Genomic DNA, 19,370 nt, shown 5'->3' on the forward strand with positions numbered 1-19,370 from the left:
TGGCGTTGAGGACGCAATTGCTCTCAAAAAGGGTCGCGTCGACTTAGGAGTAATCTTCCTTGTCGAGGATGGGCAAATGGACCGATTTCTGCAATAGCCAACCTAGTCTAGTCATATCATGGGTTTCAACCAATCACATTCACCAATCGCTGCATATAGCTGGGCCCTGGATGGATTCTGTTGGCAGCGACGCCAGTCTTTTATGTAGGCCCCTTTCGCTCGACTACCCAGTATCTTGTCTTGAGGATGGCTTCGACCAAAGCAAAGAAGCCCTGATGAGTAAGTACTGATCTTGTTGTCTTCCCATTCATTCGGATTGCAGCTAGGTACTAGGTACCTACCTACATGTAAGATGGATCAGATGGATCTTCCCAACATGAAGGTGGCTTCAATGTTCAGCGACTTGCTGGGTGGACGTCAAGTTTTATTACCTAATCGCAGCTGGCTGGCCGATAGACACTCCACTGTAAACCAGGCCCGCAAAGCCACAAGCGATAACCACTAGCCCCACTAAAGTAAACACTGGGAGCTTCGAAAGCTCTCTCAGCCTTGCATCAATCGCAACTTTTTGAGCAACCTTGTCTACAGGATCGCGTCGTTTGCCCAATTACCCGCGTTTCCAAAAGACATATCCCACCAGAAGCCATGGATGACCTCTATGATGAGTATGAGCCCTTGGAGAATTCCATATAGCCCCTTTGTGCCAAATACTGACCCTTCTCCCTTCCTCATAGGTTCGGCAACTTCATCGGCGAAGAGGCCGATGCATCAGAAGAAGAGTCCGAGCATGGCGTGGACGCCGGCGCCTACGTCTACGATGACGACCAGTCCGAAGCTGCCCACGAAGTCACGGGCCAGGAGCTGATGGAGTTGGACGACGAGGGCCCGTCCAATGCCGTCATATTACACGAGGACAAGCAGTACTACCCTACGGCGCAACAGGTTTACGGAGAGGATGTCGAGACTATGGTGCAGGAAGAAGATGCGCAACCCCTCACACAGCCCATCATCGCCCCGATAGACACGCGAAAGTTCAATATCGAGGAGGACGACCTTCCTGATGTCTTCTACGACCGAGGCTTCATGACCGATCTCATGAACTACCCAGAACAAATACGGAATATCGCGTTTGCTGGCCATCTGCACCACGGAAAGACTGCCTTCATGGATATGCTGGTCTTGGAGACGCACGACATCTCAGATAGGTTGGACAAGCGTCAAGGGAGAAAGCGGGATGAGCAGCTACGATACACAGACGTTTCCATGCTCGAGCGAGAGCGCGGAGTATCAGTCAAGGCAGCCCCTATGAGCTTAGTGTTGCAGAGCACAAAGGGTAAATCGCACCTTTTCAACATAATCGACACTCCGGGTCATGTAAACTTCGTCGACGAGGTTGCCGCTTCATTGCGCCTGGCCGATGGCGTGGCTCTGGTGGTGGATGTTGTGGAAGGCGTCCAGGTCAACACCGAACAGATTATCAAGCACGCTGTCCTCGAGGACATCCCCATGACGCTAATCATCAACAAAATGGACCGCCTCATGCTGGAGTTGCGTCTGCCGCCGAATGACGCCTACTTCAAGCTCAAGCATGTGGTTGAAGAAGTCAATACCATCATCGAAAACACTATTCCAGGACTCGGCGAGTCCAGGCGATTGAGCCCCGAGAAGGGCAATGTGCTTTTTGCGTGCGCGGATATGGGCTGGTGCTTCACTCTTCAGTCCTTCGCGAAGATGTATGCAGACAGCTTTCCTGGGGTCAACACCGAAGAGTTCGCGAAACGCCTCTGGGGCGATGTCTATTTCAACCCGAAGAAGAGAACATTCAGCCGCAAGCCAGTCGAAGATCGTGCGAAACGTTCGTTCATCAACTTTGTGTTGGAGCCTATCTACAAGATTTACGCCCACTCCATTAGCCAAAGTCCAGAGGACCTCAAGGAGACCTTGGCCACATTGGGCATTCACTTGAAGCCGTCACAATTCAAGACCGACGCCAAGGTACTCCTGAAACTCGTATGCGAGCAGTTCTTCGGGCCCTCGACAGGATTTGTCGACATGGTCGTCCAGCACATTCCTTCGCCTGTAGAAAATGCGCAGAGGAAATTGGAAAGGTACTACACAGGGCCGTTGGACACAAAAGTGGCGAAATCTATGCAGAAATGCGACCCCGACGGTCCTTTGGTCATGAGTATAACAAAGCTGTTCAGTGCAACCGATGGCAAAAGCTTTACATCCTTTGGCCGGGTCATGAGCGGCACTGCGAAACCAGGAGTGCACGTGCGGGTTCTCGGCGAGGGTTACTCGATAGACGACGAGGAAGACATGGCTATGGCCACCATATCCGGAGTGTTTATCGCAGAAACGAGGTACAATATTCCAACGGACGGCATTCCTGCTGGAAACTGGGCTCTTCTTGCAGGTGTGGACAACTCGATCGTCAAGTCTGCTACGATCATGCCGCCGAAATTAGACGACGACGAGGAGGCTTACATTTTCAAGCCCGTCGCACATTTCACTGAATCGGTCTTCAAAGTGGCAGTCGAGCCTATCAACCCATCAGAGCTGCCAAAGATGTTGGATGGCTTGCGGAAAATCAACAAGAGCTACCCGCTCATTACGACCAAGGTGGAAGAGTCGGGAGAGCACATCATTCTCGGCACGGGCGAACTCTACATGGACTGCGTCCTACACGATCTACGACGATTGTATGCTGATATGGAGATCAAAGTCTCGGATCCGGTGACACGGTTCTGCGAAACGGTCGACGAGGCTTCAGCAACTAAATGTTATGCCATTACGCCTAACAAGAAGAACAAAATCACAATGGTGGCTGAACCTTTGGACGACGGTATCGCAGAAGATATCGAGGCCGGACGCGTCAAGATGCAAGACGGCACCCGAAAGGTTGCCAGATTCTTCGAGGAGAAGTACGGATGGGATCTACTGGCTGCCAGAAGCATATGGGCATTTGGTCCAGACGAGATGGGACCTAACATTCTACAGGACGACACTCTCCCCTCCGAGGTATGTTCAATTTCTCTGTTTTCTTTCCCACCGCGAGTCTGCGCGTGCTCTATCCTTGATCTGGGAGTCTTCTGGTGGAGCGTCGCATCGCTTCGACCAGATGAGGCAGGCCGTTTCGTCATCTCTCGTGGCTCGGCCAGCTTCAACATTTGGGCGCGGGCATTCGACAGATCGATAAAAAAAACTTTGTTCTTTGGCCTTTGGTAATGGTACCTAACATGTTCGGCAGGTCGATAAGAGTCTTTTGAAGACAGTACGAGAAACCATTCGACAAGGATTCAGCTGGGCTGCTCGCGAAGGTCCTCTTTGCGAAGAACGTGAGTTTACAACCCGATCTCTTTTGCGTCATCGTCCCTATCATTGCATTTCCGCACACCTTCCCTACCCAACATTACATCCTACCCTCTTATCCCTTGGGCTATTTTCTTCCTACCCACCTGCCTATTGCATCCCATTCTGTAAAAGTATGCAGACTTGTCCCACCTCTTCGAGAAGTGGGTAGCACTGGCCAAAACGGTACTACCTATCTACCTTACATCTCGATGCCGGCAAACAGGGGCAAATGGCGGAGAGCCAGCAGAGACTCGAGAAACTACCGGGGTCTCGGCACGCCAGGCGAAGTTGGGGCCAAGTACGCCGGCACCCCTTGTCCTGCAGCTGGGTCAAGCCTGGGAAGCATTTGGGGTTTTACTATCCCCAGTGCGTCAGGGGCTATTGGCTATTACTTCAAGGCTCAATAAAGACGGTGTCATTGGTGCATCCGGGGCCCTGACTGCGGGATCATTCCCACCTGTACCTTGCCTAAATCCCAAAGTCGCAGCGGCAAATACCGTATGTTGTACTGCGGCGTTGCTGCAAGCGAAAGCTCTGGGCTGTTCTCACTGGTGCGCAGTATTATACTAGCCGCAGCAGGAGCCGGTACCAATTATGTGAACCACACATCAAGGCATCGCTAGATTGCAAGTGCTTTCGGGGCAGAAAGGCAATAAGGGCACACTCATGAAGCCCTGAATGTGCCTTCGAGAGACGAGTTCTATTCCCTAGGCCTAGCCCATGCCAAGCAGCCGGGAGGGGGGCACGCAAGGGTTCTGCAGTTGTCCAAGACGCAGCATTTGTTCAGCATGTCACATTATCCGCGTGTAATTTTTGCTAACTCCGCAACCCCCAATAGCCATTCGCAATACCAAATTCCGCATCATGGACGCTTCGTTAGCGTCCGAAGCCATCTTCCGCGGTGGCGGCCAGATCATCCCGACAGCACGTCGCGCCTGCTATTCTTCATTCCTCATGGCAAACCCGCGTCTTATGGAACCGCTATATTCGTGTTCTATGACAGGACCTCAAGACTCGGTGCCCACTCTATACAACATTTTGGCGCGGCGGCGCGGTCACGTGCTGCTCGACGGCCCCATCGCAGGGACGCCATTGTACCGGGTGAGCGGTCTCCTACCCGTCATCGATAGCTTCGGGTTCGAGACAGATCTGCGCATCCAGACGCAGGGTCTGGCTTCTGTGTCGCTTGTGTTCGAGCGTTGGCAAAAGGTGCCTGGTGACCCGCTTGACCTGGATGTGGTGCTGCGGCCCCTGCAACCCGCCGATGCCCAGGCGACTGCGCGCGACTTTGTGCTCAAGACACGGCGGAGAAAGGGTCTGAGCGAGGACGTCAGTGTCGCCAAGTTCCTCGAACCTGAATTTTACCAGAGTCTGCTGGAGAGCGGTGCCCTGGGCAACTCATGAGGATATCAAGACGTGAGATAAAGAAACATATCGATTGCTCCTCGATCTGCTCCCGTACACCTCACGAACGTTTCGATCTAGGATCTTGAGAGTTTTGGCTGGGGGTCCCTGTTAGAGTGCAGCAAGAAAAGAAGTAAGCAACAGCAAACCCCGTTCGGTAAGCGAATGGGGTTGCGAGTCCTGGGGCAGAAAGTGGATATCCTCACATGGGTAGGCATTGGGTATATGCGCTCTGGTGGTGTGAGCTATCAAGGCTAGGGGAGCGAGGGAGTGTCCTTTCTTATTCCTCCCGACGGTCTCCGGTAATCCAGATCCCGATAACTAGCTTAGTATAGTCGGGGTTAAACGACGACGACAACGTGCCTTGGAGAGTGGTGTTCGGCACCATGCACTCACTCACTCCCTTGTACTACAAGTAATTTACAGAGTAGCAGCCTCTTCGATTGGAGAGGTGTGAACACCAGACAGCGTTCCAGGCTTGTCTACTGTTGGAGCGTTTCACTGTACACATACACACATAAATGAAAGCGGACGAGGTGAACCATCTATCCTGAAACTATACTCGACTGTCCCCTGGCTAGGACGATGGTGCTCGTCGCATTTTCTCCCACTCTCTCTTTCGCTCTCTGCATATGTTCTTACCCTGTGAGGCGAGCTCTAGGAGTCCCGACCCGCAATCGGGGGGCAGACTCTGTTTTGCTTGCTCGCCACTTGAGAAAGTTGATTTGTAAGACAGCAAAAAGAAGACGTAACGTTTAGGATATGCGGCTGTGTTTCTAACCTTTTCCCTCGATGGAAAGAAGATAGGCGCCTTTGTCCTGCCTGCGTGTGCGACGCTGTTCCACCTTCCGACCTTGTTTGTCACCCCTGCTCGGTCCCGCCCACCCATCATCCGGATTCGAGCTGCCGCTTTGGTTTGGCATTGTACGCGCATCCATCCATCTATCTCGCATATACTACCCAGACACCACCGTCGTTGCCATTACTGTACATATGTGTGTGGCCATCGAAAGAAGAAAACGACGATCTGATACTCGTTTTGTTCAGGTGTCATTCATGCCCAGATGTCGTAAACGCTCGTGTATTCCTTCCCAATTCCCACAGGGCAGGCCCAGGTGGGTTCAAATGCGACAGTGTAAATAAACTCTTGGTCATGTCGAAACAGAAACAGCCCAGTAGTGATATCAAGAGCAGCGGAATAGCTTCTGCGGAAACGGAAAGGGGATAAGGAGAGAAACCGAAGGGCCCCCTGTCTGTGTAGTCTAATGTTAAAGCGTGGTACACACAGTACAGAAATCCGGGGTCGGTCAGGAAGAGGTGATTGAGAGAGGGTTCTTCTGGCCTTAGCGCGAATAAGGGAAGAGGGATCCTGGTGTCTGGGTCGGTCTCTAGCTGTTTGTTCCCTCCTCGATTTCCAACTTTGATTCCTGCAAACAGTCGCATGCCACACACACACACACACACACACAGCTTAGTAATTAGTACCTGCAATAGTTGGGCGGTCATTCCAGATGCCCAAATGGTGGAGATGTCACATATCGTGAGCTGGAGACTGACTCGTGTCCCGGAAAACTGGCATGCAATATTGATTCAAGATTCGACAATGCATGCATTTCATCTATATGGGATTTGCGGCGTAGTTCGGTCCCGGCTGGCTGGGTGGAGTTCAACGGTGCAGTTGAAGATGTATTTGTCCACCCTATGACACACACAGATGGAGCTGGTTTGGAGTGTATGTGCAGCCAGTCTGACCGACCTGCTTTTGGCTGCTCTCCAAAGTGGTGAAGAGGACACTCCGTAGAAGGCCTGAAACTCGGATGCGCGACGGTCTGCAGCAAAGATTCAGGCGTTCAGTGTTCTGTATGTAGACTGATGAAAACGAACGCTGTCGTGGTCTGAGTATCTGCGCATATAACTTCGGAAAAACAAATGAAGTTCGTCTCAGCTCGCGCAACACTACGCAATGTGTTGTGTGATGGCTGCAGTCCCCTAAACCGTAGTCCGTGCACCGGCCAGTGTTGAGCCAGACTATCGAAGGATCGACGCGAGTTCATAATGCAATGGACCGTTCTCCAGGTTCTGCCAGGTTCTGAAAATAGCTTTCCCAGATCCTCGTTCGTTCACCACGCATGCCACCTTAAAAGAAACACACAAATGCAACCGCAATCCGGTTTGTAAGAATCGTGTAATAGCCCTCGCCAATTCCACCAACTGCATGTCTGCTCATGTTCGCCTGATACGTTATGTCTGTATCAATGAATGCGTTGGCCTTGAGACCGCTGCAGATGCAATAAAGCAAACGTAGTATCTGAAATGCTGATCTTGGACGATCCTCTCGAGAATACGATCTTCTCAAAAGTATCTATTCCGTCTCGGACCGGGCCCCCGAGCACCATACATGAGACCGGATGTAGTATTGATGTGTGGCATTGTTCCCCTTGACTTTAAGAAGGAACACATGGACTCGTAGCTACAATTGCCACCCAAATAATGATTGGGACGAAGCAGTAGCCGGTTGGCGATGGTAGGACGTAGAAGCAGTTTCGCTAAGCTGCTGATATTTTTTCGCGGAAGCACTGCCTCGGGATAAGGTAGTGCAGTATCACGTTTGTGTAAGTACCGTTTATATCAAGGGGTGGCACTGGCTGGCCAGACCATTGAGCTCTCCCAGCTAAAGCTCACACAGAGCCGTCGCGCATGAGTTGGCATAGGTGAAGTCTAAACGCAGGTTTCCAGCATTTTGTCCAGTACACCCTTGAGTGTGTCGTTCTCGAGTGCTGCAGCAACTCTTTTCCTTGTCGGCCAGCTGCTTATTGACTTGATCGTCCTGGCTGTGGGATCCCTCCTTGATCACGACATCAACGCGGTAATTGGGCGGGAGTGCCTGCTCGAGACGAACTCGGACACCCAGGCCTAGAACGGTTGCCAGTGAACAATGAGTAATGGTAGGAGTAACCTTCACGAGCACCCGTCTAAGTGCATTGGGGTCACAGGGTGTTGAAGGGAGTGGGGTTATTTCCACGTCAGGTAGATTGACAACCGCCAATTGACCAAGAGATATGGGATGCTCAGGATCGGTAATATTCGATATCAGATCTGATCATTATTAGCTGTTTGATCTTCACCAGGCTGCGAATATATGTGTGTGCGTGCGTGCGCGTGTCCTATGCGCGGCATACATGATGAGGACATGGTGATGGGATAGGAGCTCGATATACAACGACAGTTGGACGAGCGTATGAGCATCTGCAGGTCATAGATGCTTGGGGCAGTACAGTGCATCTTAGCTGAGCCCCCGTGACAGGGAGATGAGACGAACGGTGATGGATGCATGCGAGATTGGCAAATGGCAAAACGATGTGTACTTACCGTAGATCTCTTGCTCGTCTATGGGCTCTTCGATGAACTCATCCTCGCTTTCCGTGCCATCCGACCACGACACATCACAAAAGGGGTCTGATAGAAATAGTGGCCTGCGCGAGACAGCATCTGCAAACTTGGCATCATCGGCGCTGGCCGGCGACTTTCTCTTCTTGATTTGCCTCGTGGGCAATTCAGATGCCGTCAGAATGGTGGGGTTTGCGTTGTCCTTGTTATCCATGGCGGGGTTCTTCTGCTCGCTCCTGCTTTTGCTTCTGCTTCTTGTAGAAGAACGGGAGCCACTGACTGCAGGCGCTCGGTTTCAAAAAGGTGTAACAAGTGAAATGAGAGATGCAGCGTCGTGATGTGATGATTCCTTCTTTTTCTTTTTCTGCTTGTTCTTCGTTTATCCTAGGATGGGGGGACTGGAAGAGGTAGACTTGGGCGGCAATTGATGGGTTTGATATGCAATCCGAAGATATCAGCCGCCCCAGCAATTGCCACTGCACGCTGAGATAGGCACTTGACATTAAAGCCAGCCGTTATCGCTGGGCTCGGACCGGTGTTAGTCCGCCATACAGCGGCGCCTTCCCTGTCTGGTACTTGCCAATTGAATTCAATTTGATGTTGCCCGCCGCGCCCACCTGCTACCAGTGCTTGCCCTTCTCACATGCTGCATCGAGTATTTTCTATCCTATCGATAATGGATAATGGCCCTTGTTCATGTTTCCTCGTGCTCTTTCATTAACACGGGCAGGTTCCGTCAGGGGCATCCAGTTGATATCTCTCTGTGCACTGTATGTATATATGTACCCTTACCTGAGACATGGTAAATTTCACGTAAATCCGGTAGCTCTGTACCTCGTGTGTGTACTACTGGAGCGAGGGAGCTATGCTCAACTTAACGAATACTAAAAATCCCTAACCCACCACAGGTACTATTGGTGGTAGATCTTTTACCATTCAAAGAGTCGCATTCGCCCTTCAGCCCTGATTCTCGGGTTCTGCCTTGGGTAGCTACTATTCTGGCTATGCATTAGAATGCCCCGCCGCCGATGAAGTCTGTCAAGACGGATTGGGCGGTGCTCATCTCGTTCGGTTCGTGTCCTTTGAATTTTTCCGTCAAGTAATTTGCGCGATATGGGAAGCCGTCGACGAATTTTCGAGATTCTATTAGAGAGCAGAGAAAAGTTCATGCGAGCCCACCTTTTGAGGCTGAATAGTTGATGTTCACAGGGGTTTTGGTCAACCACACCAAGCCTGATCTGTAGTGTTCACGCGAATTTGATGATCGCCGTGTTGCTCTCGTGACTGAAAGCACCGCCTTGCTTGCTTGATTAATTGTCTTGGTGATCGCCGTTGGGATGGTGGGTTTATGTTCAAGCGTGGCGTGTCGTCAAAGCATTAGGTATGCCGTGCATGAACTCAGCCTCCGTCCGCCCCTTGCATAGAAGCACGGGAGAAGCTTGTGTGCCGGAGCACTTGTAAAGATCGAGTTCGGTTGGTTCGCGATACCCTCTTTAATAAGGCTACTAAACAACGCGCACGAGGTTAAAGCAGCCGAGCCGAGCTGGATCTGTCCTTGCTGTCCGTTCCCGTCTTCGGGTCCAGCTGCTCGCCAGGTACCAGCCGGCCCATCACGGCCACCATTACTCGATATGGCCAGTTTGGACCGACAAGGCCCGGCATGCCCCCCCGGGCTGGACTCCAACAGACGGCTTCCTTCCGTTGCTTGCTTCGATCCCCCATATTTTGTTGCTGCATGTAACAACGCCTTGTGCGCAATTCTATAAATCGAATTCTCAATGTTCCCACAGGTAGCATAGAAGCCCTAGGGGGCGCGTCGGCATCGACCGGCCGAGTGATTGGGATTAGCTTCGCTACTACGGTAGTATGATCAAGGCCAGACAATCTTGGCACCATCATATGATTCTGTTTGAAACTGTACAGAGTGGACTCGCGATTGCCTGTCACCCCGACATGGGCAATGCCAACCAATTCGATATTATTATTGCTCGCCACGAAACAATGCGAAAAGGAATGCGATGAGAGATATATGAGTCCTGGGGTACAAGTTCATCATGTACATGCCCCCTGCTACCGGGCAATATCGAACAATATGTCTAATACGGCTCGATCAACAGGATTACTACTTGCCTAGGCAAACATGCCGTAATGAGTGATGCTGGGTATAACCAACGCCGTTACATGTAAGTACCTACTGTATCAGCAATTGGCTGGCTACCTCCTAGACTGCTGTCAGCCAATTGCTGATACAGTCGCCATGCTTGTGGACTGGCCTAACTGAATTTGTTTCCAATTGCATACAAATGCACCAGGCCACCATTCCCCTACAGTAGATTCGTGAAGTGGTCGACGAGAGTGAGGTCAGTAGCCGCCTCCTGCTCTCCATCGACTTCTTACAGGCCAAGGTATGTAGTGAGGAGTAAAGACCCCCAGCAGTTTCGGCCGACGGTGGCTGGCAGGTTGCAAGTCTGGCATGTGATGGAGAACTGCCAAGGCGGGGACCGTTGATACACATCTGCTTTTTTTTCTTCTTCCAACGCTCTGGGTTCGTCACAGCTGAGCGACTTTAATTGCTGGAAGAATTGCCCTGCCCGCACGCGCCATCTTGCCTTCCACCCTGTAAGAGATGAGCAAGGATGCACAAGCAGGAACAAGAGGCATCCGGCCTTCCTGGCACTCCAGATCAAGGTGCCACGCCTGATGCGAGATCAGTGATTAACTTGCTCAATAGATGATGCCGGATATCCAAGCAGCCAAGTACACCGAAGAAGAGCCAGTGACTGCATATGCAGGTGCCAATGTGACAAAGCGCTAGGCGTATACACGCATATCTGAGGTATGTGTACTCTGAAGCAGCTGGTCTCCTTGCTCAATGGCGTATGACGGCACACCCGGCAGCAAGTTGGAGGCTCATGGATTGTTCATCATGGGCGATGGCGTATTGCTGTGGCCATTGATGGCTGCCGGATGTAGCTCCGCAGCGATCATGGTTCATGAATTGTTCTGATTCCAGGAACAAGAGCTGGCGGCCGACATCTTCGGGAGGGGGTTTTGCCCGCGAGGCAGGTTCGGTGGATTGACTGACCATTGGATCCTCTTGAGAGCAAAAGTACCGCTGCACAAGTCACAGTTCCTATGCCAACCAGCTTCCTGCTGGAAAGCCGGGTGGATGGGATTGAGCGACGATTTGGTACGGGAACGGGGTCGAGATGCTACAGGTGAGTGCTCCACTACACAATCCATCTGCCCCTGGGTGGTGTCTTGTTTCGTCCAGATCCAACAATTCAACGTTGATGGGTAGGTTCACGGTGCCAAGCGAGGCGGTATCCCGACGCGGATTGCCAACGGAAAAGGACCTGCCTGTGTTGGGCTAGGGGAGATTATAGTGTCATAACCAACGTGCCTCCCACGATATAGTAGATTACCGAACGCCAGCTCGTGGGCGCAGGTGCTTTTTTGAAGTCTGCTTCCATCTGTCATGCGAGTCCTACATACATCATCAATGTACGTAGGTACAGCCTGTGCACATTTCAAACCTGCATCCGAGGCAGATAGCGAACCGCCGGCCGACTGATCAAAAGTGACATGGAGAATGACAGATCGTAGCGTAATTGCTACCTGACGTAGTTTCTTCTTCAACCACCAACCTCTGTCCCTACGGAGTCCAGCATTGAACACCTCATTAGACTACACCCAGCCGAACGACGCCTCGTTTTTTTATTAGCACGCGGTACGGACCCGAACATTCCAGCGGTCGGGGAAAAGCGCATGACACTGTGTTTGATTAGAGAGCTACTGTACTTACTTACTTGGGAGCGATGACAACACTGTGCACTATTACCCAAGAGCCCGGTTCGCTTGGGGGAATCATCAGTCGAAAAGTAGCGAGCAGGTTCCGTAAGTATCAGACCAGGTGCTTGCCCTAAGGCAGGCTAGTGCCCCCTAGCAGCTGAAAGCACACACCTACGGGCTAGCTACGGTACCCAACACTACGCGCGAGGTGTGCAGGCAGTACCTGTGTAGGAACCTACAGTACTGGAAAATCTTCAAACAACAATTGATTGGACGGTCCCCCCAACACGCCATTGTGGGGTCGTCCCAAGTCAAGCGCCATCGTTTGACACTTGCTTTACCCGTCCGCCATCCAAGTGTCGTTGGACCGGAACCAGACCAGACGACAGAGACTGGTAGGGGCCAGGTTCATCCAAGATTGGGATGGCAGTTCGATTTGATCCATGTACGTACATGGCATGCCATGCTATGCCATGCCATGCCATGTATGCATGTCTCAAAGAGGACTCGACAAGGCCTGGATTTACGCGCGGGGCTTCGACTCGACTGCAAGTTCCTCCCTACCTGCATGCATGCGTGCATCTACCACCCATCTGCCTTGGGTAGGTATCTATCCTGATTCCTACGTCTCTTCATACGACCCACGAATGAATGCACTGCGAGATCAGCAACGTCGATGGACCATGCTCGACTCGTACGAGATGATCAGGTACGTAGCCAGGTAGGTCAGTAGGTACAGTGGTGCATAAGGCTTACCAAGGGGAAACAAGCCGTTGATGGACGTCTGTTGGCTCGGGTTGACGAAACCCAATGTTAATAATAACATACTTCCTATGCCGAGGCACGCACCTTGCATATACCGACGTTTACAGCACCCGTCGAGCAAGCTTACACACAGCTTATTAGGCCTATATATTACTGCCGAAGTGTAATTATCCCTGAAGTTAATGCAGTGTGCCAAGAGGCATCGCTCAATCAGCTGGAAGCCCACAGAACCCAAACTGATCAGGGGCTTTTTCTTGTCCAGACTGACTCCTGCGAGTGCCACACAGCAGCAGATTTGAGTCGGTCCGCCTCCGCACACACACCTTTTTTTGATCTATCCCTTGTCAATCAGCAGCGGCTCGACCCTCTCACGTCCATGGCCAGGCACTGGCCAGGCCCCTAAACCCTACCCTGGCCACCCCTACAGCCAGCAAACCCCTGAAGAAGAACAAGGAGACAGGAAGAGGAAAGGATGGCTGTACTTCCGAGGTACATGTTTGAATTCATCCCATTCCGACGTCTCTTGTCATCATCGCCCAGGGCTGGACTGGGCTGAAATGACGGCCTCCCACCCCACACTGCACTTGTCGTGGACCTGCTGCACTGCTGCCGAGCCCGTTGAGATGAGAAGCAAAGAAAGATGAAGAAGAGAGACCGAGCATTCCTCTCGCTGCGCAAACCCTGATCTCCCACTAGACCGTTTCATCCTATATCGGAGCTGTTATGAAGGCAGCCAGCTCTCATGCCCAGCGCGCTATGCAGTATCAAGTGCTGCAAGGGTTGCCACAAGATAATCTTTGACTCTCCTCTCTTGGGTTCGCCACATGCTCATAGCCCCCTGGGTCGCAGATATGACATTGCCATGCTTCTCACAGGAATTCGCGGTGCCTTGTCGATATCCTGGAACAAGGAGCAGGAGAAGCAATAGCACGGCGGATACATTAAAAGGGACGTCTCAGCACCGTTGATATTTACATGGTAGTTGTAGTATTGCAGTCATTATTATCCTCACCTCCTTGAGCCACCACAGTAAAACATAGCACAGCACAGCGCAATATACTCAAGTCATTTGTTGCTTGCTGGAATACTACTAGGTTGCCCCTAGTCAGTGCCGCCGTTTGCGTTTACCGGTAGACGGGGTCATCGCGCGGTGCCTGGCGTGAAGGCAGGACTCTAGCGAACATTCTTTGCTTCTTCTATGCAAGCCTTGGCCAGTGTGACGGGCAATACCACCCCAACTTCAGGCTTGCAACCTCCCCTTGTATACAGGTTTTGTTTTTTCCCATTCCCATACAACATCAAACGCACCCTGCCATATCCGACGGCTACATACATACATACACGCATCGCATACATACCTGTATGTATATATATATATATATATATATATTAGGTACACGACTGATATCACTTCTTGGACCTTCTCAACGACCGACCTCTCCGACCTCAAAGCGAACGAACGAGAGAGCAATAGTAGTAGCCAGAGACGGAGACCGACAGACCGAAACAACTGCAACAAGACACAGCAGACGACAAGACTGACGGCGCAGCCCAGACCTTGCCAGCCCCGTCAGCGCCAAAACACCTGCCTAGCCATCCGATCCGTCCCTTCATGCTGCTTAGCTTAGGCTAGCCTATTTTCTGATCAGAATCAGAAAAACAACCTGGTCGATCGCTCCACACACGACTGGAGCCTCGCCATCCAAACCAAATCCATACCTGTTACTGGGGGTTTTCAGGCTGGGCCAACCCTGCCAGTCTCCCCTTCGTCGGTTGGCGCCATCCCCATTCTTCGGACCAGTTCATAATAAGGGACCGCTATCCCCTCACTGCCACTGGCCGTCGGCTTTTCCCACTACCGATGAGGTAAAGATTCAGCTGTTTCTGGTCCTTCAACGTCTCTCTCAACCTCTACCTGCACTTTCTGGCTGGCAGCTTGCTTTATAAGGAGAGGAAACCGTTGGATATTGTGGCTTGCGAAGCGACCCTGCTCCCTGGAATTGACTTTCGAACTGCCGTGGCATATGCCGCCGCTGCTCCCGCCGCCACCACCCAAAATACCACCACCACTCCCACGATCGTTACACAACTCTATTCGTCAATGACAACGGCTTAGCATCGACTGGCTCCCGACTTTGCGACAGCGCCATTCTTACCAGCCCTACTATCGCTACCACCACCATCGTTACTACTATCCACAGCGACGCATTCACTGCACGGCGTTGCATGCACCTGCCCACCTTTTAATCTCTAGCAACGAGGAGCAACCAGTCTGTCCAAGATGAATGAGGGAACCATGTCAAATGACCCCTCAGCCCGGCGACTTCTGCCTCAGAACTCGCATCTAGGTCAATTCGCTTTTGCGCCGCAGAGCTTCCAGCAGCAGCCACGCGAAACACAGAAGAGTGCGCATCAACTCTGTCCCTCGCCTCTGGGCCCCCGATTTGCGGACGTCATGAACTAACTTGGTCGGCGCAGATTATGTTTTCGTTGATGAGCACAACCGTCACAAACGACTTAAAGGTGAGAACTCTTGTCGTCCCATTGCATGTGACCATTGTTTACTGACGCGTTTTATGTAGTAATGAGGTATGCTACATAACGGATCATGAATATGCAGCAATGCTTGGTATGTTACTAATACGTTGCATGAAGGGCGTGTGAGGGGTGCCGCAGAAGGAAGATCAAATGCGATGCCGCTACCACGAACACATGGCCTTGCTCTGCTTGCATCCGCCTCAAGCTTCACTGCGTGCGGCCGAACGGGCAGTACGAGGGCGGACCAGACTCACAGGCCTACGAGCAATCGCCTGCCGACTATGACCAAGGCTTCAGGCAGCAAATGCCCATGCAACAGCAACCCATGATGGGAGGTCAACCCAAGGTCGCCATGTATGGTGGTCAGGCGCCTTACGCTGAGGCCCAAGATGTCTATCAGTCGGTACCATACGGCGCCCATTCAACTGCCCAGCCTGGCATGCATTATACTACGATGGCTCCGGCTACTGGCGTCATGGATCAGTCATACGCGCCCTCTAGCGTCTTTCCGACACCTCCGATGCAGCACCACGCAGGTCCGCACTCTGAACCGTCGCCAGAGTCGTCGTATACGCAAGACCAGTATGCGCAGTCTGACCTAGCTGATCTTCTCGGTTCGCTCAAGATGGATGCTAGGGGTACCGGTAAGTATACGCCAAACCGGCAAGTTGAGTTAGCATGGAAACTAATTCATGGGAAGCTCCGTACCTCAACATTAAAAAGTCCATCAAAAACCTAAGGGAAGAGGAGCCAGTTGTGGAGGATGAACCAGATGACTTTTGCGAGGCGCTGCCATCGATGCCCTCTGTGCCAGGCTCCAAGATCCGCATCCCGCCAGAGCTGATGCCAGACGAGGAGACGATTCTGCATTACTTCGACTTGTACTTCGCCAACGTCCATCCTTATGTACCTGTGCTCAACAAATCACAACTCATGCAGCAATGGCAAACGGACAGGCAGTCCATTTCCCCTCTTGTACTGGAGGCGATCTTCGCTGTGGCGGGCCGCTTGGCGGATGAGCCAGCCCAAGGTCAACAGTGGATTGCGATGGCATCGAGTGAGTCGCGCTAAAGGGAAGCACTTGGTCGATCTCTGAGGCTAATGAAGTATAGGACACGCCGATTCGTTCATGGACGTACCACGACTCAGCACCCTACAGGCTCTCCTGATTATCCTCAAGGCCCGCGAAGCCCAACCGAAGCGGGGATATTACTACCGATCCTGGGTGTCCATAGTCAACTGCATTACTATGGCCAAAGACTTGGGTCTCGACGAGCATTATGAGGACCACCAAGCAGGAAGACACTGCGACGAAACACCAGCAGAATGTGTCACGAAAACTCGTATCTGGCAGACCGTTTTCATCTGTGAATTGATGATAGGCAGTTCTCAAGGTAAGAGGGCCTCGCTCTCCTCGATATTTGGCAAGTAGGTTCTGATAATCTGCGCAGGTCGTGACGATCTTACGGTATACCCCGAAACCGTGGACCTCAGCATCCCGCGACATATACCTGGAGGTGATGATGCCGAGTACCACGTTACGCGGAATTTCACCTACTTTGCACGCTGCGTCCGCAACGTCCGACAGATGAATACCGTCTACAGGAAGATCAAGAGAAGAAAGGATTGGGGTCTTGACCCCGAGTTTGTTCAGCTGAACCCTGCAACAAATGCCTGGCTTGCCGACCTTCCTGCCGATCTTGCACTCACATTTCCTCCTGATGGCTCACTTCCGTGGATACCCTCGCACTTCATCGGCAACCTGCACTCGTACTACTACTTGAGCGTGCTTATGCTTCACCGGCCCCAGCTGACGTTCCTGGACCCAATGGGCGCGGACGGCCAGTGGAAGAACCACATGCTGCTCTCGTACTCTTCTGCGAAACTACTTTGTCGGATAGAGGAAGCTATGCTGCAATCTTACGGCCTAAGCGGGCTACAGTGCATGCAGAGGGGCATCAGTTTCACCATCTACGCTATCCTTACCTGCATTCCTATATACCTCGTGCGTACTCATTTTTCTGTTATTATTCTCGACAAGTGTAAGACTCGGCTAATCGATCTTCGTGTAGGTGGCTTTGACCTCGCCAGATCCAGAATTCAGCACCGACGCAAGGGATTACTTTACTCGCCACATGCGCATCATGGAGAAGACTATGGGGTCTTGGCCGATTCCCGAGATGGTCAAACAGATCGAGGCGGTCCGAGAAGCCTTCTCTGCCGACACACGTAAGCCATTCGTACTAAAACCAAGCTTCCCTTACGGCAGCCCCTCGATCAGCCACCAATCGACTCCGCCCCGGGCCAGTTCTTTCAAGCCGCCGATGATCAGGACAAGCCCGATGTCGATAGACCAAGGAATGAGCAGCCTTCCAGCATCACAAGCGCAAGTCAGTTACATCAACCATCCTATAACACCTCCTGTATCCGCGGGCCCTAAAAGCGACTCTCCTGCACAGTCACTCGTCATGATGGCCAACGGCCAAACATCGCAGGCGCCCTCGCATGGGATCTCGATGACCGAGGCTCCGACATGGAACCCTTCACGAATCTTCGAGTAAGTTACACTCCCCTTGCAGGAGAAATCTCAACGCTCCCGGAGACTGACAATGAACCTATAGTCAATGGAACTCCACATTTGGTACGCAACCAGCTCAGACCTCAGTGTCCCCGCAAAGCAATTCTCTAAGTATCCCCCCATCAGGTGCACCCGAACTTCCGAATATCCAGGCCAATCCTGCGACCCCCATGTCGGCCGGACCACACAGTATCCAACCCCAGCAATACTCGGCCGCCCCCGTCCAGACTTTTGTCACCCCGGCCATGTGGCAGCAGTCCGTTGCTAGCGTATACGAAGGCGGGATGAAGAGGCACTACGATGCTTAAGCCGCCCATTGGCCATACAGTGGATCTTGCTGCCCTGGACTCATGAGCGGAAAGTCGATCCGTCCTTCCCCTCGATATGCTCCGGACCACGATACGACAGTTATGACACTTACACCGGTTTGTCCTTTTCAACAACGCCCTTGAAGGACAGTCTTACAACCAAACCCGCACCCCCGCCCGTCGTATATAGCCTCGACATGTTTTATTTTTTTCTCCGATGTACAACAAGCGATTTGGAAGGACCAGTTTGGGAGGGGCAACGCATGAGCCGATCGCATGAAGACCACGACACCATATGTATCGAAATAATGAGCGGTTACATAAAATTGCAGGGCAAGGGTGAAGGTAGTTGGTGGGAAAAGCCAAGGTCTTGGCTGCAATTTCTGGCAAAGATGGGGGGGTGTTATTTTTTTTCTTGGTGTTAGCAAGAGGCCGGGGGTTCGGGTTCTTTGAGAAGAGGCTGCTCTAATTCTTATTCTGTTTCGTCGTTCTCGTTTGGCGTTGGGAGATTTTGAGGGGCATGCATTATATCTGGTTTTACGGGCACAAAGAAGATATAGCCACATGAAGACAGACGGGGGCTTCGAGTCTATTATATACCTATACTTCACTCTCACGCACATATGTTCATACATACATACATATATACATACATACGACGCGTACGAATTGATGAGAAGGGGGGCAAAGGAGGGTACTCCCGGTGTATGTTATGTGCAGCATATAGCTCTGCCACATGACGCTGGCTCGTTATGCCCTATCTGCAAAAAGGGTTTTCCAAGCAGGAAAGAAAGAAGACATGAAAATGTATCGGGGGGATGCATACGGGGGAGGGAGGCCATGATACCCTTATATACAGCCAATCCACTAATGCATCCGTCCATGCCTGTCCTCTCTATTTGGTTTGATGTCTGAAGATATTTCGGGCCGTACACTTGAATAATGAATGATCGACAAAAACAAGACTTTGGTTTGATGCGTCTAGTCTTTATCATACGTAGGTAGGCCTTGGTACCAAGACTTCTTGATTCAATGTGCCAAGGAGATCCCCAAACGGCTCCAAGCAACTATCTACCTTCTCGTGTCGCATACTTCGCCCGGTGACAGACAATTGCAGATATGTACGTGTATACGGCCTCGGTATAGGCGAGTAAAACATAGTAGAGGATCGCAGCGTTCCTCGGGATCTTCTTCTTTAGCGGCTGTGATCCACACGAACAGGCATCCTGGCCAACGGTCAGTGG

At 51.8% G+C, this 19,370-nt stretch overlaps 4 protein-coding genes across 4 annotated transcripts; 3 read left to right on the forward strand and 1 right to left on the reverse strand.

The window, feature by feature from the left end:
• Positions 1 to 645: 645 nt before the first annotated feature.
• PG997_009365 (uncharacterized protein) lies at positions 646 to 3,761 on the forward strand (the record flags this gene model as incomplete). Its single annotated transcript, XM_066813680.1, has 4 exons — positions 646 to 665; positions 735 to 3,021; positions 3,251 to 3,338; positions 3,487 to 3,761. The coding sequence occupies 4 exons, from the start codon at positions 646 to 648 to the stop codon at positions 3,759 to 3,761; spliced, it is 2,670 nt and encodes an 889-aa protein (XP_066665642.1).
• Positions 3,762 to 4,218: 457 nt separating this feature from the next.
• PG997_009366 (pre-mRNA-splicing factor CWF10) lies at positions 4,219 to 4,758 on the forward strand (the record flags this gene model as incomplete). Its single annotated transcript, XM_066813681.1, has 1 exon — positions 4,219 to 4,758. One exon carries the CDS (start codon positions 4,219 to 4,221, stop codon positions 4,756 to 4,758), a length of 540 nt encoding a protein of 179 aa, XP_066665643.1.
• Positions 4,759 to 7,429: 2,671 nt separating this feature from the next.
• PG997_009367 (uncharacterized protein) lies at positions 7,430 to 8,359 on the reverse strand (the record flags this gene model as incomplete). Its single annotated transcript, XM_066813682.1, has 2 exons — positions 7,430 to 7,854; positions 8,128 to 8,359. The coding sequence occupies 2 exons, from the start codon at positions 8,357 to 8,359 to the stop codon at positions 7,430 to 7,432; spliced, it is 657 nt and encodes a 218-aa protein (XP_066665644.1).
• A 6,639-nt stretch (positions 8,360 to 14,998) lies between these two features.
• On the forward strand, positions 14,999 to 18,126 carry PG997_009368 (uncharacterized protein; the record flags this gene model as incomplete). The annotated part of the gene is made up of 8 exons (XM_066813683.1): positions 14,999 to 15,107; positions 15,181 to 15,280; positions 15,358 to 15,884; positions 15,941 to 16,297; positions 16,353 to 16,634; positions 16,692 to 17,245; positions 17,313 to 17,797; positions 17,862 to 18,126. 8 exons carry the CDS (start codon positions 14,999 to 15,001, stop codon positions 18,124 to 18,126), a joined length of 2,679 nt encoding a protein of 892 aa, XP_066665645.1.
• Between the last annotated feature and the right edge of the window lie 1,244 nt (positions 18,127 to 19,370).

Source organism: Apiospora hydei, assembly GCF_038363865.1.
Source record: "Apiospora hydei strain CBS 114990 chromosome Unknown utg000007l_segment0_segment0, whole genome shotgun sequence".
NCBI classification, from domain to species: domain Eukaryota; kingdom Fungi; phylum Ascomycota; class Sordariomycetes; order Amphisphaeriales; family Apiosporaceae; genus Apiospora; species Apiospora hydei.